The following is a 16,686-nucleotide window of genomic DNA, read 5'->3' on the forward strand; positions in this document are numbered from 1 at the left end:
GTTTCCTCTCAACTGAATAGATGGTGAACGAGGTTGAAGCTGTTTAAATGAGAAGATTTGAAATAAGAAGGAACTACAGGCTTAAAAAGGGACATTTAACACTGGTAGCTGGAGGTCAAGATCATTTGATTATGGAATGCTGTGAAACAGAATCGTCGTCCTTTGTTTTCAAACACAGCCAGGTTTGTTGTATGTGCTAGGGTGCAGATACCCAAGTTTCATACATAATGTGTCATATGAATTCAACCAAAATCTACATATCAGCAATGTGGCTATAATGAGCAGCACGTCGTAAACTTCCTTTAGAAACAATTCAAGTGAAAGGTCAGTCCCCTTAGGGAAGGAAAGGCGGCAGTGATTGAAATCCCTCTCATATGGAGATCATGTGATTGCGGGTGTTTCCCCAGTTCCTTAAATTTGCTGACGAGGCCGAATCACCACAACCAAAACACCCGGAAGCATCCGAAATATGCATACTAACCAAGTTTTTACCTGAACTTGTCATTAAGACCACAACACCTGATAAGGGTTGGGTGTGACGGCAGGTCATGACAGAACAGAGTGGACATTGATGGCTTCTTGTGGCTATGGCAACAACCACCAAACACAGCTGGTCTCCAGAGCCAGGGATATTTGTGTCCAAAATCAAACAATGGCCCAAATATATTCCCAGGGGAGATAAGGAAAGAGTCTTAGGTATTAATAAGATAAATATAACGAGAAGAATCCAATCTAGAAGTGCAAATCTAATCTCCTTCGGGCTACGGAGATCCAACTACATAATATTGTCAGGGTCGGTGCCTCATTCCAGAGCAGAAGGAGTCAGGCCTGTACTTGTCTTTGGGTGAGGAAGAGTGCCTGTCAGCATTTCTGGATTATGCACTAGCATTCCTCCTTGTTTTTCGTGTTGCTCTCAGCTATGCTTCTGCAGCTTGTCAGGATTATTCGATGCGAAAGACGTACCTCTACCCAATGAGACAGAATCTCATTAGAAATGTTATTATCATGTAGTTGGTTTCTCAAATGGGGGGGATCCTCCAATTGTCAACTGTGCCTTTGTCTCATTCCTCTTATTTCTTTCACCTTCCTGATCTCAGGAACATGGAAATAGTGAACATGGTGGGCCTGGTTGGCTACTCGTACATCATAAGGGATGTGAACACTCTTGCTTGTCCAACACCCCGTCCGATGAAGGTGAAGTGGAGACCTGACAAAGAAGGGAGAGAGACAGTCGCAGAACTGTTTGCATCATACTGCTGGAGATTACATGACTCTTGGTGCTATCAGTGCCATCATTGGTGAGCTTCCTGTCCAGAGGGCGTAGGGAGACATACACAAACACCACCGTCATTAGCCTGGCAAAACCCCTTTTTTCTGGGACGCCCAACAGATCAAATGTCAAAGAATCACAAAATATAGTCCCAAAGATTCAACTACAGTCGCTGCATTAGGGTTTTGTTAAGAAATCTTCAACAAGCTTCTGGAAAGTTCCTCAGAGCCTCCACCAATGACAGCTGATTATTTGATCCGGGACTGCAGTAAATAGTTATTTTGTCTCATTAGAGACTTTGCTTTTACCATGTAGGAAATCATAACCTCCAGGGCCCCTGACCACAGCTGTTTTGCCAGGCTGCCACCTGTCACTAATCCACACTATGAGGTATCATGTTCACATGCAGGGTCCATCCCAAAGCACCCTGACATCTGTCCACGAGACACACTTCTCTCAAACAGAAGCATTTCTGCAAGTTTTTTCAGATAGTATCAGCACTTCTCTTTCAGGTTTCTCTTTCTTTTTGTGGGTTAGGCAAGAAGTATTTCCTGTTTTAGCCTAGTCAGGAAGAACAAGGAAGAAGTGAAACATTTACTGTGGTGTCAAATTAGCAGGATACCTCGACACTCCTTCTTGATGAAAATACATGTAGAAGAACTTACACCTTTGTTTGAACATCTGGAGGATGCATAAATTCTGCAGAAAAAAAACAAGTAATAGTTTCAACTGAAATGACGGATTACAGCTTCATCTTTGTTTCAGATTTCAGATTAAACCAGGCCAAACAAAAAGTCCACCCTTCTATTTATAATATTGTGTCCCAAGTTGAATCATCAACCGCAAGTAGCATTTAAATGCAGGCAGGCAGTCACTGACACTGACAAGACAGGCGGACGGACAGACAGATCAATGGCTGCTGGTGCATCACTAAATCAAAAGTTGTGATTGAAGTGTCTTAGAACTCAGCAGCTGACTTCAACAAAGCCACTGGAGCTGCTAGCCTTTCAGATTCCATCCAAATAAAACCATCACCAACAAATTGATGCAGGCCTAATATCATATCTGTACAGATGGCAGTAGGTTATAGAAATGCTTGTGCTTCTTGTGTAATTTTCTTTGGGGACAGGAGATGCTTTATTTACTTCTTTTTTATGACATTATTCAAACTTTGTGGAGCTAAGAAGTGATGTTTTCACAGCCTACATTATTCAATTTACGTCCATCTCTACTGTTGAGTAAGCTTGTACTACAAGGGTATGTCGGAGCCGCTAGTATTTGTTGTATTAGTTAATACAGGCATGACATACAATAGCGTTGCATCACGTAGCTGCTTCCTCCCCACCTGCATGGTCAGTCTGAAGTCATAGTAAGAACAATGACTACATCCCCCCTGCCACAGCATCTCAAAGAAGCAGTTGGACACACACACACACACACACTTTATATTTCTCTCTCTTTTAAAACACACACACACACACGAGAGGAAATGATCACACTGAAGTAAACCCGATTTAGAAACAACCTTCATGAGGAGGATATGTAGTTGATAAATATAGATAAATGCATCAGCTTCTTATGGCTACTTGGCGTGCATATTACATGATTGGAATCCTGATTCTTTTATTTGTTTTACTCGGGAACATTTTGCCACGAATATGTATTCATAGGCTTGCCAGCCTAACCTGTAATAATGATTTCATCTACACGGAAAATTGAGAGCAAGATTTAAGCACAGGCATTCCCTTAACTCCAACGCTATTTTGTCATTTTATAACTTAGCTGCGTGCTCAGAAATCCAGAGCCTCGTGTCACCATGTAATGTACCTGGTAGTTAAACCATTTATATTACCTGTTGATCTTCAGCGCAAAAGCACGTCGCTCCGCACTCGCTAAACTTGCCATAGAAGTTTAATCCAGTTCAGCGGCAGTAGCTCCAGTATTCCTCACCGATTTCAACTTCGCTTGCCGCGCTACAGACTGAATGTCATCGCAATCCTCATCTTCGCGGTGGCAGCGTTCTGGGTGTAAACTTCCGCGTTTGACCCTTCCCAAGTAGACACCGGCTGCGGAGTGGGAGGGGATGGACCAGACACGCTCTGTACACACACTCGCTGAGATAAGCCTATTGGGTTGCTTAATAAGCAGTCTGGATGCGCGCGTTCTTCCCTCTCTCTCTCTAGCTCTCTCCCTCTGACTTTCTCAGACTCTCTCTCCTATTCAGTAGCCTACTTGGACAGTGTGTGCGTGTGTGTGTGTGTGTGTGTGTGTGTGTGTGTGTGTGTGCGAGAGAGAGAGAGAGAGAGAGAGAGAGAGAGAGAGAGGGGGGGGGGGCGGTGGGGGGGGGGGGGGGGAGAGGGAGAGAAAGAGAATGTGAAGGGTAATGGCCATACTCAAAACATCTGATTCGAATATGAAACAGTCATACATTCATGAAAGATGTGATTCTGGATCTTGCTAACACTGCCATTTAAATTGCAGGGTAGGACAAATATCCTCGGGGCCTTTACATAGGTAAGACCAGCTACAGGAAAAGGGTATTCTAGCTACGGTCGCCCTCTGCCGTTTTTTTAGGCTATAGGCAGCAACCAGACTTTACTTTAGCAGCATTGTAATAAGAGGCACAATCCTTTGCCAACGCAGTTACATATAATATATATATAAAGATATATGTTTTACGATTGACAACAGAACATTTTCTTTCTCATCTCTTTTGTCGGCCCAAACCAAATAGTTCTTTGCCCAAACTGAATAGTTGTTCATGGAATGCGGAACTAAAGTAATGTCCAATGTTGAGGCGGAACTTCCGACCAAGTTGCACAGCTTTAAAGCACACTAATCTTAATACAAATTAGTTTAAGTAGCATATCAAGCTGTTTTGACTTTGACATCCTGTAGTGTTAAAACCAGGTATATTATGTTTGACTGTATTCACGGATATTTAGACTGATAGCTGTCTTAAAGGCGTAGATGTGACAAATTATTCCTTACGATATCACAATCAGAAGAGTTAGTACTAGCTAGTTTAGCTAGCTAGCTAGATACATTCAATACTATATCTGTCACTGCTCGCTAGCATCACAGCTAAGTACTTCACTCAACTGACACAGAGATACAGTGTTAGATACTAACGTTTGCTATTTGAATGTATTAGCAGTAAATGATTGTCCCATCTTACGCACGCAACATGTTTGGCCACAATACTTCCTGCTAACTAGCTACCGCAGTCAGACGATGTAGCTAGCTTTAGATGCTTAGCTGTCTCTTCGATCTGTGTGTACACAGTGATGATGGATGAGGAGGATGACTGTCCGGAGCTAGTCCCCATCGAACACAAACCCAGCTCACTTGGCGAGCAGATACCGGTCACCATAATCACAGGCTACCTCGGTATGTGTGTCCATTTCACAGACTATACATCAGTGGTTCTCAACCCTCGTCTAAAAGGACCCCATGTTTTAGATGTTTCCTTGCTCCATCACATCTGATTCAAACGAATGGGTCATTATCTAGCTCGGCAGAAGCCTGGTAACGACCCATTTATTTGAATCAGGTGTGTTGGAATAGGGAAACATCAAAAACATGCAGGGCAGGGGGGCATGAGGACCAGGATTGAAAACCACTGCAATACGTATTCTCCGTGATGGTCAATTACTGTGTCACTGCATAGCATACTCGCCATAGTGGAGAAAGGTACTGAGCAATTACTAGCTACTTGTTGTTGCTCTACGGTGATTATTGTTGTTACCATTATTGATGAACATTCAATGTTACTGATGTACACAGGAGCAGGGAAAACAACATTGTTGAATTACATCCTGACTGAGCAACACAACAAGAGGATCGCTGTCATCCTCAACGAGTTTGGAGAAGGTACCCAAACAACAAATAGTTCCCTACCCAAATGTGTTCAGCAGAGAGCAGCAAAGGTACATAAAAAGAACTGTTTGTGAGTTTCCCTGATTGCAGTCTCTGGTCTGACCTCTAGGGAGCGCCCTGGAGAAGTCTCTGGCTGTAAGTCAGGCAGGAGAGCTGTATGAGGAGTGGCTGGAGCTCAGGAATGGCTGCCTGTGCTGCTCTGTCAAGTATGTGTAGAGGAGATGGGTGCATCTCAGTAGTCTCACGTGGTCCGCTCACCATACCCGTTTTCTCAATGGTTCAAAGAAAGGGGGCACAATTACAATGCTTTCCTGCAATACTATTGGCTTTTTCTTTCGTTCCACCTGGATAGTCACTCACCTGATAGTCCTACTTGGTCACGTAGTTACAATTTCACGTTTGAGCATTTACAACCACCCAGAAATAAGACAAGTCATAATATTTAACATTTAGCTATTGTATTTTCTACTGCAATCCTACAGCATTAGCTAGTTGTTATGTATCTATGCTTGGCAACCTCAATATCTTTTTTCATTGTATTGCAGGGACAACGGCCTGAAAGCTATAGAAAACCTCATGGAGAAAAAAGGGAAATTTGACTACATCCTTCTAGAAACTACCGGACTAGCCGATCCAGGTAAAAGACTTGTTTTGAATCAAAAATCGGCACGTTTTATCAACACGCTCACACATGTTCTGAATGGTTTCCATCCCACTCCCAGGAGATGGACGGTTGTGCATGGGGCATTGTCAGAAAACCTTGCAGTAGAATCAAAGTTAACTTTAAACCACCATAGTTTGCCACTCACATTACAATGCAGTACCTTACGCTAAGAAACACCTGATTAAGCAGCCCTATCTGCTCTCCTGAGGGAGCAGACAGGCGCTGTCTCCTTCCATTACTGCCGACATGCCCTCCATTTCCCTGTGGTTGACCACTCAGAAAGTAGAACTGCGTGAGGACTGCAACATCTGCGCTGTTTTGTTTACAGTTAATGATGCGTTTAGAGAGCCCTTAACTGTCATGTCAACTCTAATCCGCGTTTGCCCTTCTTTTGTGATTGGCTACAATCTCATAGGAGCTTACGGCAACAACACATCAAATTCCGCAGGCTCACATGATATATAATTGTGTCTGTCGGTCCATTCAGCGTCATCAAATTGACATAATTTTCCTCTAAATATGAATCTTGCAGAGTTAGGGTTCATGGTAGGCCTTATTAGAGGAGAGATCCTCAGCGTGTTGGGGCTGAATGGCTGCAGATTTGGAGGTGAAAGTCCAGAAACCCCAATTCTGGCCTCAGCTTCATTTGAACTGTAATCTGAAGACAGCTTAATTGTTTTAGGCCTTGGATTTTGACATTCTAAAGTAGCCCATGTCCCAAGTAGTCCAAACAGAAAGTTAGCTTTGCACTTATCTGTAGCTTATACTTTTTGATGAGCCCAGTGGAAGTTTAGCCCCTTCTTAGATGGTTTTCTCCGGCATGCGATAGCAGGAGGGGTGAATCTGAATAGCCTATTTCCATGCCAACATGGAAGCTATCAGGCCAGAGAGAAATAGGAAATCAATAAGGGGCCATTACAGGCCGAGACCTGTGGTGACTGGAGTGTGTAGATAAGTGACAGGTGTCAAGAGCCCGGGACGCAGCCAGCCACAGACCACTGGTCTACACAGATGGTACCAACAGAGCGTGCTCAGACCGGAACTCTCCCTACCATTTGGCCGTGTCATTGGCCGAGACAGGTCGGTTATTGACTGGGACAGCTCTGTCATTGGACCAGACAGACCTGTCACTCAGCGAGGTCTCCAGGGAGCCTGCCCCTCCCCTCCATTCGGGGAGGGGGCTGGATTGGTTATGTGCAGGATGCCACTCAGAAATGGTGTTTTCATTACTCTCCTATCAAATATTTACTATGCTTTCTTATTCTCGCCTGACGGTTTGACAAAAGTGCATTATGTGAACAAGCCAGGCCAGGTACGGTGACATAGGGTGCTGGAATAACTGCCCTCTCTGAGAAATTGCAACAAACCAACTGTACCTATGGAGGGGGGGGGGGGAAGGGGGGGGGATTGCGAGCACCTCCGATTAGTTTGCCCTGGTCCACAGAGTTCTAGCAACATAAGAGGAATGAAATATGTTTGTGTGTGTGACGCGAGCACACTTTAATGGTGGATAAACCTCTAGACGTCTGATATTATTGGAGTTTGGTTTATTTTCCAATTGGCTCTGTGTGTTTTCATCCACCTGATGATTGTTATGTCTGTGTTCGGTTATCGATGTGGTCTTATTTTTTTTTTACCGAGGCAAAAGACAAACGTCTACCTCCGTAGGAAAACAAAGTGTTTTCTAATTCAAGTCTGAATCGGTCACTAAACGGTATTGGGGAAGGGTGTTTCAACGTCTCTTTCTCTGTCCTCTCTCGCACTCTGAAAGGTGCTGTGGCCTCCATGTTCTGGGTGGACGCCGAGCTGGGAAGTGACATCTATTTAGACGGTGAGATACGAACGTTTGTTCAACTGTCGTTGTCGTGTCTTTGATCTGGCGTCTCGCGGACCGCTTACAAACCAACAGGTCTCGTCTTCCTCGTGCACATATAGAAACCCTTGTTTTCTATGCTAAAATCCATCTGGGGTAAAGGAGTGCTCGGCAGTTTGTCGCTATCTCTACAGAGGAGAGACCCGAAATAACGTCCGAGACAGTGAGCTGAGCCAACGCAACAAGCGGAACACCCAAAAGGCTACAGGGGCAAAGATTAGTTTATAGAACTGTGTGGACACAGGTCTTTGACAAGACCCTAACCCTGTTCCTTGTTTGTTCCCAGGTATTGTCACTGTCATCGACGCCAAGTATGGAATGCAGGCAAGTGTTCATTTTGCCAAGCTCTTTTGTTTCCAGGGTACTAACTAGCGCTAACAAGGCAAGGCCCTTTCGCCTGTGAAATTGGATTGTGTTGCTACACAGGTTGTTGGGTTTCAGGAGCCCCTCCTAACACACACGCACACACACACGTGGGAGGGAGGGAGGGAGGGAGGGAGGGAGGGAGGGAGGGAGGGAGGGAGGGAGGGAGGGAGGGAGGGAGGGAGGGAGGGAGGGAGGGAGGGAGGGAGGGAGGGAAGCACCTCACACCCTCCCCAGTACAAAAGTCTTTAAGAGGAACAGGGCTAGTGACACCTGGATAATAGGTTGTAATGGGAAGGTGTCATGCTTGGCAAGGCGACTCGTTCATGGCCCGGGTGCTACCTCCCCCTCCTCTGGGAACGCTGACAGCAGGACGGGGGGGATGGGGGGGGACAAAGATAAAAAGCCAAACGAGAGAGTTTGAGATTGAAAGAGAGAGAGAGCCGGGCGAGAGTAGCTGATTGAGATTGAATTGGAGTCATTAATATCAGAGCAGAGCTTGCTTTTATGACCCTTACACTCCTCCCCCCACCACCCCAAACACACACCGACCCTTCTAAACACTCCTCCGGCCCAAGTCCCAGGCCAGCTGGGGGGGGGGGGGGGGTGTAGGCTCAGGGCACGAAAACAGACAATCAATTCTGTTTGGTTTTGGACTTCCATCACTCAGTCCGGATGTGACAGTGGGATGGAGCCTGGGGGGGGGGGGGGGGCTCCTCTGTTATGTACGTACCTCAAGAGACAGGATGCGGCGCCCGCAAATAGAATGAGAGATGGGATCGTCGCTTGAGGCGTGGAGCGGGCGGACAGGCGCCGTGAGACGACGGGCTGATAGCCTGCTCGCCACGAACGTTCCTCCTCATTTCGGAGATGTCACTTTCTCGTGACAGGGCGGTGAGCTTGGCGTGTGAGGGTTTAGGGGTGTTTCCGTTTTTTTGGGGGGTGTTTGTAGGGAGGAAAATCCCTCTCCAAACAAACCCATGACAACCTTCTCCCACACTTGGGGATCTTGCAAAGTAGAAGCACTATTAGCACGTCGCCAGTGATTAGCAATCTCGAGACTTCTCTGTTTCTCTCTCTAAACATCCCCCGCTCTCTCTCTCATCTTGGTCTCTCCCTCCCTCTCTCTGTGTCCTTCTTTATCTCTCTCTCTCTCTCTCTCTCTCTCTCTCTCTCTCTCTGTGTCTCTCTCTGCAGCATCTGACAGAGGAGAAGCCAGAGGGACTAATCAACGAAGCAGCCAGGTAAGCCTCCTTTCACAATTTCTCTCTCTTTCTCTCTCCTTCCTCCCTCTCTCTCTCTTTCTCTCTTTCAAATGGTCTTCGTTTGTCATGTTATTTGTTTGTCATGACACTCTTAGTCTGTTTCTTTTCTTTCCTCTATGGTGCCGTTGATCCATGTTTACAGACAGGCAAAGTGTAGACGACTGCCGTCTGGACCTCCCAGGCCCTCTGCTCTGCTGCCGGACTGTTTGTTCACGGCGTTTGTGTTTGTTTCCCGTCCAACTGTTGGTCCATTTGAGAGTGACACCTGATACTCACCCAGCCCAGCCCAGGGGAGAGGGGGGGGGGGGGGAGGGAGGCAGCAGCATGGGGAACAGGTCAGAAAACTCTGTAGGCTACTGGTTTACTTAGGGTGGGAAGTTGTATAGAAGACGACTTCACATAAAATCAAGCAAACCTTGCAGTGACCCTGCAATTCTAAGGCCCCCAATTGCCACACTATTTCACATTAGTGTGGAAAATTGTGGGTTGTGTAACACCACTCCTTGTGGCGGTTAACAGCTTACTGAATGCCTTTGATTGACGCATCTGTTTTCTCCATCTCTCCAGACTAGAGTTCAGGCAGGTGGTTTTGTCTCCGAAAATTAGCGTACCTAGGTTTATTCGTCTTCCACGGATACAGCGGCGCGGGCTGTTGGGATTTACATTACATTTAGTCATTTAGCAGACGCTCTTATCCAGAGCGCCTTACAGTAAGTACAGGGACATTCCCCCGAGGCAAGTAGAGTGAAGTGCCTTGCCCAAGGACACAACATCAGTTGGCATGATAGGGAATCGAACTGGCAACCTTCGGATTACTAGCCCGATTCCCTCACCGCTCAGCCACCTGACTCCCTATTTACATTACATTTAGTTATTCGGATGCCCGAATGACAGCAATACAGGTTTTTTGGAGGGCGCTATTTCTGCTAGAAGTTTCTAGCAGGTATTTCTGCTTAGGCAGTGTGAGAAAAGCCCTAGGCGGGCCGCCTTAGCCTTTTAAATACTGGAAAAACCCTGCCTAGGAGTGCCTCCTTATGCACATATGATCGTTTTTTAAGAATGGTGTGGTTATGTTGGGTTTGAACAACAGGCAGATTGCGCTGGCTGACCTGACCATCATCAACAAGACTGACCTGGTCACCAAGGAGGAGTTGGAGAAGCTCAGAGAGAGCGTCAGGTGAAGACCACACAACCACTCACACACTATTACCTTAAAGCTCAATCACACAGCTCCATGATTTCTTTTTTTTAACGTTGTGGATGGAGAAATTGCCAAGTGCTGAATTTGATCACATCATTAAAGAGTTTGCCTGATTATTGATCCTCTGTATTTGTGTATATCGTCTTCCCTATAGGTCTATCAATGGCCTTGTTAAGATCCTGGAGACTCAAAAGTCAAGGTATTTGGGTGTTTTTACGTGATCCACCTTTTCCCCAGCGGCGTTTTTATATCGGGAAGTTCCCATGCGTCACTGTGGCTAACAAATAACTATCCTCCCTATATACACTTTCTGTTCGGATCTCATAACAAGGATCAAACACATCGTGGCGCTCCAGATGAGCCCTCCCACCTCACCAACGCAAACACAAACACTTCATCCCATGGTGTTCAGTTACCCGCAAACCCCTGCACTTTGAACTCTGACCCTGCTGCAACACCCCACCCACTAGCAAACCCCTGTGTGTGTGTGTGTGTGCTTGTGTGTGCGTGGTAGTGCATACATTGTGATGTTATTGCACAGTTTGGGGTGTAACGATAGCAGTGGTCAGTGTGCGTATCAAAGGCTGGGCGTGTCAGCTCTTCAGATGAAAGGCTCTGTGCAGCGAGGGGTTAATCAGGAAAACGTGCGCCCGGCCTCTCCTCAGCTCACCCTCCGTGTCTTCCGGCTCCTCTGGAAAGGACCTCCGAGGCTCGACCGTGGGTTGATACTCGTAGGAATGGGGACTATTGTACTCGCAGGGTTGTTGTTGTTTGTTTGTGTCCCACGTTTATGCGCCTAACTGTCTTCACTCAGCCGTGTCACGTGTCACGCATCGAGATGAGCATTTGGAAACGTACAAAGTCATCCGGTGTTTGTTTGTGCTCCCCAGGGTGGACCTCTCCCAAGTTCTAGACCTGCATTCCTTCGACACCAAGGATGGGGCTAAGTATGTGTGTGTGTGTGTGTGTGTGTGTGTGTGTGTGTGTCCAGGGCTACAGTGCGGTTCATAGGACTAAGATCGTTGACTTTGTTTACCATGTACCTCCCCAGCAGGGTCTATAGAGAGGCCTGTATGAGACCTGGAGGTTGGGGTGGGGGGTGGGGGGGTGGGGGGGGGGGTCCTTGTCTCATTGTCACCGCTGCAGAACTCTTGTCAAACTCGTCCCATGAATGGGCTCGCCAGTGTTACACCAGGACAGGCTCGCGGTCTGGGGGGCCACAGCTGCGAAGGATTAGGACCTGTGTATGTGTGTTGTATCAAATGGCCCCCTGGTGGTGGGGGGGGGGGTCCTTTCCTCTGACTAACCCCAGCCCCCGGTGCATGCGCTGGCTGTTTGATGGAGCCCCCCCCCCTGTTGCTCTGCCTGTGTGGCCGCAGGGCTGAAGCTGCTTATCATGTTTGTCCTCCTTGTGAGGTCAGGGAAGGGAGGAGTGGAGGAGGGGGGAGGAGTGGAGGAGGGGGGAGGAGTGGAGGAGGGGAAGGGTAGAGAGGGAAATTAGGAGAGGGGGGGGGGGGGGGATAGTTCAGAGGTGTATGGCAATGGGAATCAGATGTCGATCCTGACCTGTGTAACCGTGGCGACTCTGATCTCGTTCCTACAGTCTGGCCGAGAAGCTGCAGCTCGTGCAGACGACCAGACCTCACCTGGACAAGGTACCTATCTCCCGCCCACCATCCCACCTCCGCCGCCGCGTACGGCGTCCGAAGCCGCTCGACTTTGAAACCTGTTCGCGGGGGACTCGGAACTCTGATGGGGGGGGAAGGGAGGGGCGCGCAGCACTGCCGCCACTCGACGCAAACCAAACCGCACGGAAACGAGCTTTCGATAAGTGACCTAATGTACACACCACACGTCACAGTAGGGTTCACGGTGGAGAACGGTGCGGGTGGCGGGTAGGTGGGTCGTCAACAGAGACGAGGTGGCAGGAGGGGGTCTCGGTTAAGGGAGAGGCAAGCAGATCCGTTCGCGGGGACTGGGGCAGGCCGAGCAAAAACCAAAAGGTGTTTTGTTGAGCATTTCTTAGCAGGAATCATACCCTTCTATTTCCCTTGGTTTGCAATTAAGACAGATACTCCTTATACTTATACTTAGACTTAGACGTAACCTGGAACACTAGTCAACAAAAATACAATTTGTAAGATTTCTCTTCTTAAATCTTTTTTTCTATTTATTTTTTATCCCCTTTGAATTTCTTCTCTTTCAATGCGGTGACAAATTCAAGTTGTGTAGCCCCAGGGTATGAGTGAGATCGTAGAGGAGTGTATTCTGGTTCCTTATGTTTTCTGGCTGGCTAGCAGACAGTAGCATTTCCAGGGGGCTGTGTCTTGCCCCTAAACACCCTCAGGGGGATTTGACCCTCTCGTGGAAAGTCTCCACCCTGCTTACGCTATTTAGCTTTGTAATCAATCGGGAAGCTTTTGAAGTTCTTTGTTGGTGGCTCTGCTCACCCACAAGACAGCCTCAGCCTGTCTACAGTTAAACAAGCAGGCTAGGATGCGTCAGACGTATCGCAGCATGTGGGGCCATATCTCCTGTATTTCAGTCTTTAAATGTCTCATAGGGGTCATAGTCTGTGTATACTCTTAGGTACATTTATCACAGAATGGGTTGGAGGTTGGGGTGTGTGTGTGTAGTGGTGTGTGTGTGTGTGGGGGAGGGGGGGGGGGTAATCTGTATTGTCATTTGTTTTCACCAAGTCCCCTTTCCCGCATGAGACTCAACTACCCCCCCTCCTCCCCTACTGAATCCCCCCCCCTCCTCCTCCCTCCATTGGGTCTCCCCACCCCAGCTGTTCTTTTCATGCAAATCAGGGTGCTGTATTTCTGTTGTTATACCAAAATAAAAAAGGAAGTGTGTAACCTTAACACTTTCACACAATAGACTAAATATCTGCAAAGTGCCCTTTAAATGTTGTAAGGAAGTATGCAGTGGAGAGGAGGAGGAGGAAGGGCAGGGCAGGCAGGGAGCAGAGAGATAAAGAGATTTAGGGTTAAGATGACCCTCGGTTTAGAATGTTTTTGACACGTTCGTCGTCAAAGTCATTAACAGCACCACTATGTGGCGCAAGGAGGCAAGTGTGAGAATATGCATGGCTTACACAATTCAAAACAGTTTCCGTTTGTATTTTAAGGCAGTGACATTTTAAGGCACATCCTTTCTGGCTACAAGCTAAAAAGAAATATATTTATGGTTGTAAATTACAAGTAGATGCCTCTCACTCAATATTGTCTTTAAATGGGTGCTTCAAACACACGGAATAAACCTGGAGAAAAAAAAAGATATTGCAGTCACATACAACAGACGATGCACCTTTTGTCTATCAAACAAATTCACGATACGTTACGTGTTGCATGTCCTGTGGTGTTCTTTGGTCTTCACTTGTTCAATGCATGTCATGGTTTCCCAGGTGTGTGCTCCTAATCTAATGTTTCCCCCCCCCCCCCCCCCCAGAGTATTCTGACGGTTACATTTGAAGTTCCCGGGAGTCTTTCTGAGGACGTCCTGAATGTCTTCATCCAGGTTAGAACCCCTCGGGGAACTCGTGGTTCTGATAACTGTTGGACCAGGGCTGTCCAAACCTTTTCCTGGTCATCATGCCATCCTGTAGATTTTCATTTAAACCCCTAAATTAGTAACCACCCTCCAGTAAGTAGCTAGGCGACAAGCTGAATTAAGTTGGAGTGGGAAAAAGTACAGTTGTCCTGGAACGTGTTAGATATTGATGGACAACATAGGACTTAACCGGCTCTCCCTTCCCTGTCAGGACGTCTTGTGGGAGAAGACCCTGAAGAACCAGTCAGGACAAGCCATGAACGTCATACGGCTAAAGGTACAACACGCTTAGCGAGAAAATTCCTTATAACACCGGCTTGTTTTATAGCGGGCTTTAGGGTATTGGTGTTGTTTAACTGACGTGTGTGTGTGCGCGCGTGTTTTGTTGAGCTGTCCTAATGAATGAAATGCGTGTGAAGGGTATTGTGTCAGTAGCAGGTAAAGCTCACCAGGTGATGCTCCAGGGAGTCCACGAGCTGTACGAGCTGGAAGAGACCCCCCAGCAGTGGGAGGACGAGCCCAGGGTGAACCGCCTGGTCTTCATAGGTGAGGCCTCCACTTCTACTAAGGTGCAGGTTATATATGCGTTGCGAAAAATGTTCCGTTGTGACTGGTAATTGAAACTGTGGTATCAACTTCATTAGGAGGATTGCTGTCAATTTTGCTTGATGTGACAGAATTCAGACCCAGTGTTTACATTTAAAACCCTCCTGCTCATAGCACTAGATGAAGTCTTGCTGTCCCAACCCCTGTCTCTCCACAGGGAGAAACTTGGACCGAGAGATCCTCAAGGAACACTTCATATGTACAGTGTTGCAGGGAGGGGGAAAGTAACTCAACCTGGACTCCAGTCTGCACCAGGACCGGACTGGAACGGAACTTTCCATGGACAGTTCCACTTGAAATTGTGCGCTAGTCTGCTCTCCTTTCAAATCACCTTGTCTGAGGATCTGTGAAGCACTGGTACTGCTGCTTGCCAAAACCTCCACACAAGCACTTGTTGGACTTCATGTTCCAGATACAGTCTTATATGTTACCGGGCCGATAACTGATTTAAAAACTGTTTCTCAGGGGACTAAATAAATCATTTCAGACGATCTCATAAAGCAGCCCCCCCCCCCACACACACACACACACACACACACACACTCACGCATAAAGAAACCATTGAATAGACGTTTAAATTTGTAATTATATTGTGTCCTTAATGTCATGTTCTGTGTAAATAGTTAACAATTGAAGTTGCCTTAATCAACTCAGTCACTAACATAATATTTAGCAATTTTGTGCAACTAGACTAGTAGGGCCTAATGCTTCAAAGTAAAGCAGTTTTGGATGTAAAAATGAAGTGGTGGCTTTTATCATGAATATTAAACATTAGAGAGTTGGATTTTAGCTGTTTGACATGGCAGTATCCTTAGCCGAGCAAAATTATTGTTATTTTGACATGGCTTACTTTGTTTTTTCCCCATTGTTAAATTATTTGAATAAATCAACGATATCGTCAAATACTCCCTCGTATTCTTCATATTCACAACAGATAATAAAAGGTAGGCCTAAAAAAAAATTGTTGTTGAGACAATACATTTTAAAGACCTGAAACTGGAATTGTATTTTACTAAATCGTTGAAAAAGGCTATAAATTCCGCAGGATAAAACTAATGTTCGGAAATGTTCACAAATTATTTCTTTTCGGATACACTAGTCGAATTAAAACGATTTGTTAACCATTGGTAGCGAGGTTAGATTCTGATATTAGTAATTGGCGTCTGATTATTAGGAAGTCATCCTTCATGTATCAGACACACACAGCCTACACACACACAGGTGAGGAAATGGGTGGGGACATCCCAACGTTGTCATTTGCAATTGAGATGGTTAATCCTCGGACTGTTTTAACACATATCCGTGCGCTGAACCGGTTTGCTTTGAGGATGTCTGTGCCCATTCTCCGTGGTCATAAACCCGGCCAGGCCTCGTAGCCCTAAGCGTACAGTGCAGCTGTGCCGTTTCCTACCCGATTCTGATGCTGATCGCCTCGTTAAGGCGGCTGTATAGCCCCCTTTCTTACACGGCCACGGGGCGCCGTCCCATGGCCATTTTCATGGTCATACCACCTACGGGCATCCAGAGGTGGCAAACTAAACGAAACCGCGGGGGGCTGAGGTGCAAACACTGAGCTTGTTATCAGGGGTTCGGCGTGGCGTTAAACTTGCCTAGAGCATCCCGCCTCCAGCCGCCTTACTGTGCTCCTGGATTCTTAATCGGGCGGAGGCTCTCGATGATTTGAATAGGGCCAGTGACACAGGAAATGTAACAACGTTCAAAGTAATCTTGTATCCTCTCAAAGAATTAACTTTATGGGCTACTGAAGCGCATTATAGCATTTACCGATTGAGTTGGATTATCATTCATGCAATGCTGCCAATTAGTCTCAATGATGCCTAAATACTGTATAGGCTATGGCTTCTGTCTTTTATTATTTAGGCTAAATATTTTACTAGGCCATCGATGATCAGCAACATCCTGTGTAGTTGAAGATGTGTTTATATGATGAGTGGCCCGTAGAGTTAATAAACACTGCTGGCATGGGTTATAGGACTAAACATGTCTTTT

The 16,686-nt window shown here is 46.5% G+C and overlaps 2 protein-coding genes across 5 annotated transcripts in view; one reads left to right on the plus strand and one right to left on the minus strand.

Moving 5' to 3' along the window:
* dock8 (dedicator of cytokinesis 8) overlaps positions 1–3,279 on the minus strand; it is a 44,342-nt gene extending 41,063 nt beyond the window's left edge. For 2 of the 4 annotated variants that reach the window (XM_067230995.1, XM_067230996.1), the window contains exon 1: positions 3,123–3,279. In XM_067230995.1, coding sequence (XP_067087096.1) covers positions 3,123–3,175 — 53 coding nt within the window. In that variant the 5' untranslated portion in view covers positions 3,176–3,279. Of the gene's footprint in view, positions 1–963; positions 1,046–3,122 lie in introns of those variants that run through there. The other 2 variants (XM_067230999.1, XM_067230997.1) reach the window with 2 other exon arrangements.
* Positions 3,280–4,090: 811 nt separating this feature from the next.
* Positions 4,091–15,581, plus strand: cbwd (COBW domain containing). Its single transcript, XM_067231254.1, has 16 exons — positions 4,091–4,180; positions 4,556–4,660; positions 5,057–5,143; positions 5,259–5,355; positions 5,695–5,786; positions 7,585–7,644; positions 7,973–8,010; positions 9,247–9,293; positions 10,405–10,491; positions 10,670–10,714; positions 11,406–11,462; positions 12,119–12,170; positions 13,969–14,037; positions 14,282–14,347; positions 14,490–14,616; positions 14,834–15,581. Exons 2-16 carry the CDS (start codon positions 4,558–4,560, stop codon positions 14,902–14,904), a joined length of 1,098 nt encoding a protein of 365 aa, XP_067087355.1. The 5' UTR covers positions 4,091–4,180; positions 4,556–4,557; the 3' UTR covers positions 14,905–15,581.
* Positions 15,582–16,686: the final 1,105 nt, after the last annotated feature.

The sequence above is a fragment of the Osmerus mordax genome, chromosome 28, assembly GCF_038355195.1.
Source record: "Osmerus mordax isolate fOsmMor3 chromosome 28, fOsmMor3.pri, whole genome shotgun sequence".
NCBI classification, from domain to species: domain Eukaryota; kingdom Metazoa; phylum Chordata; class Actinopteri; order Osmeriformes; family Osmeridae; genus Osmerus; species Osmerus mordax.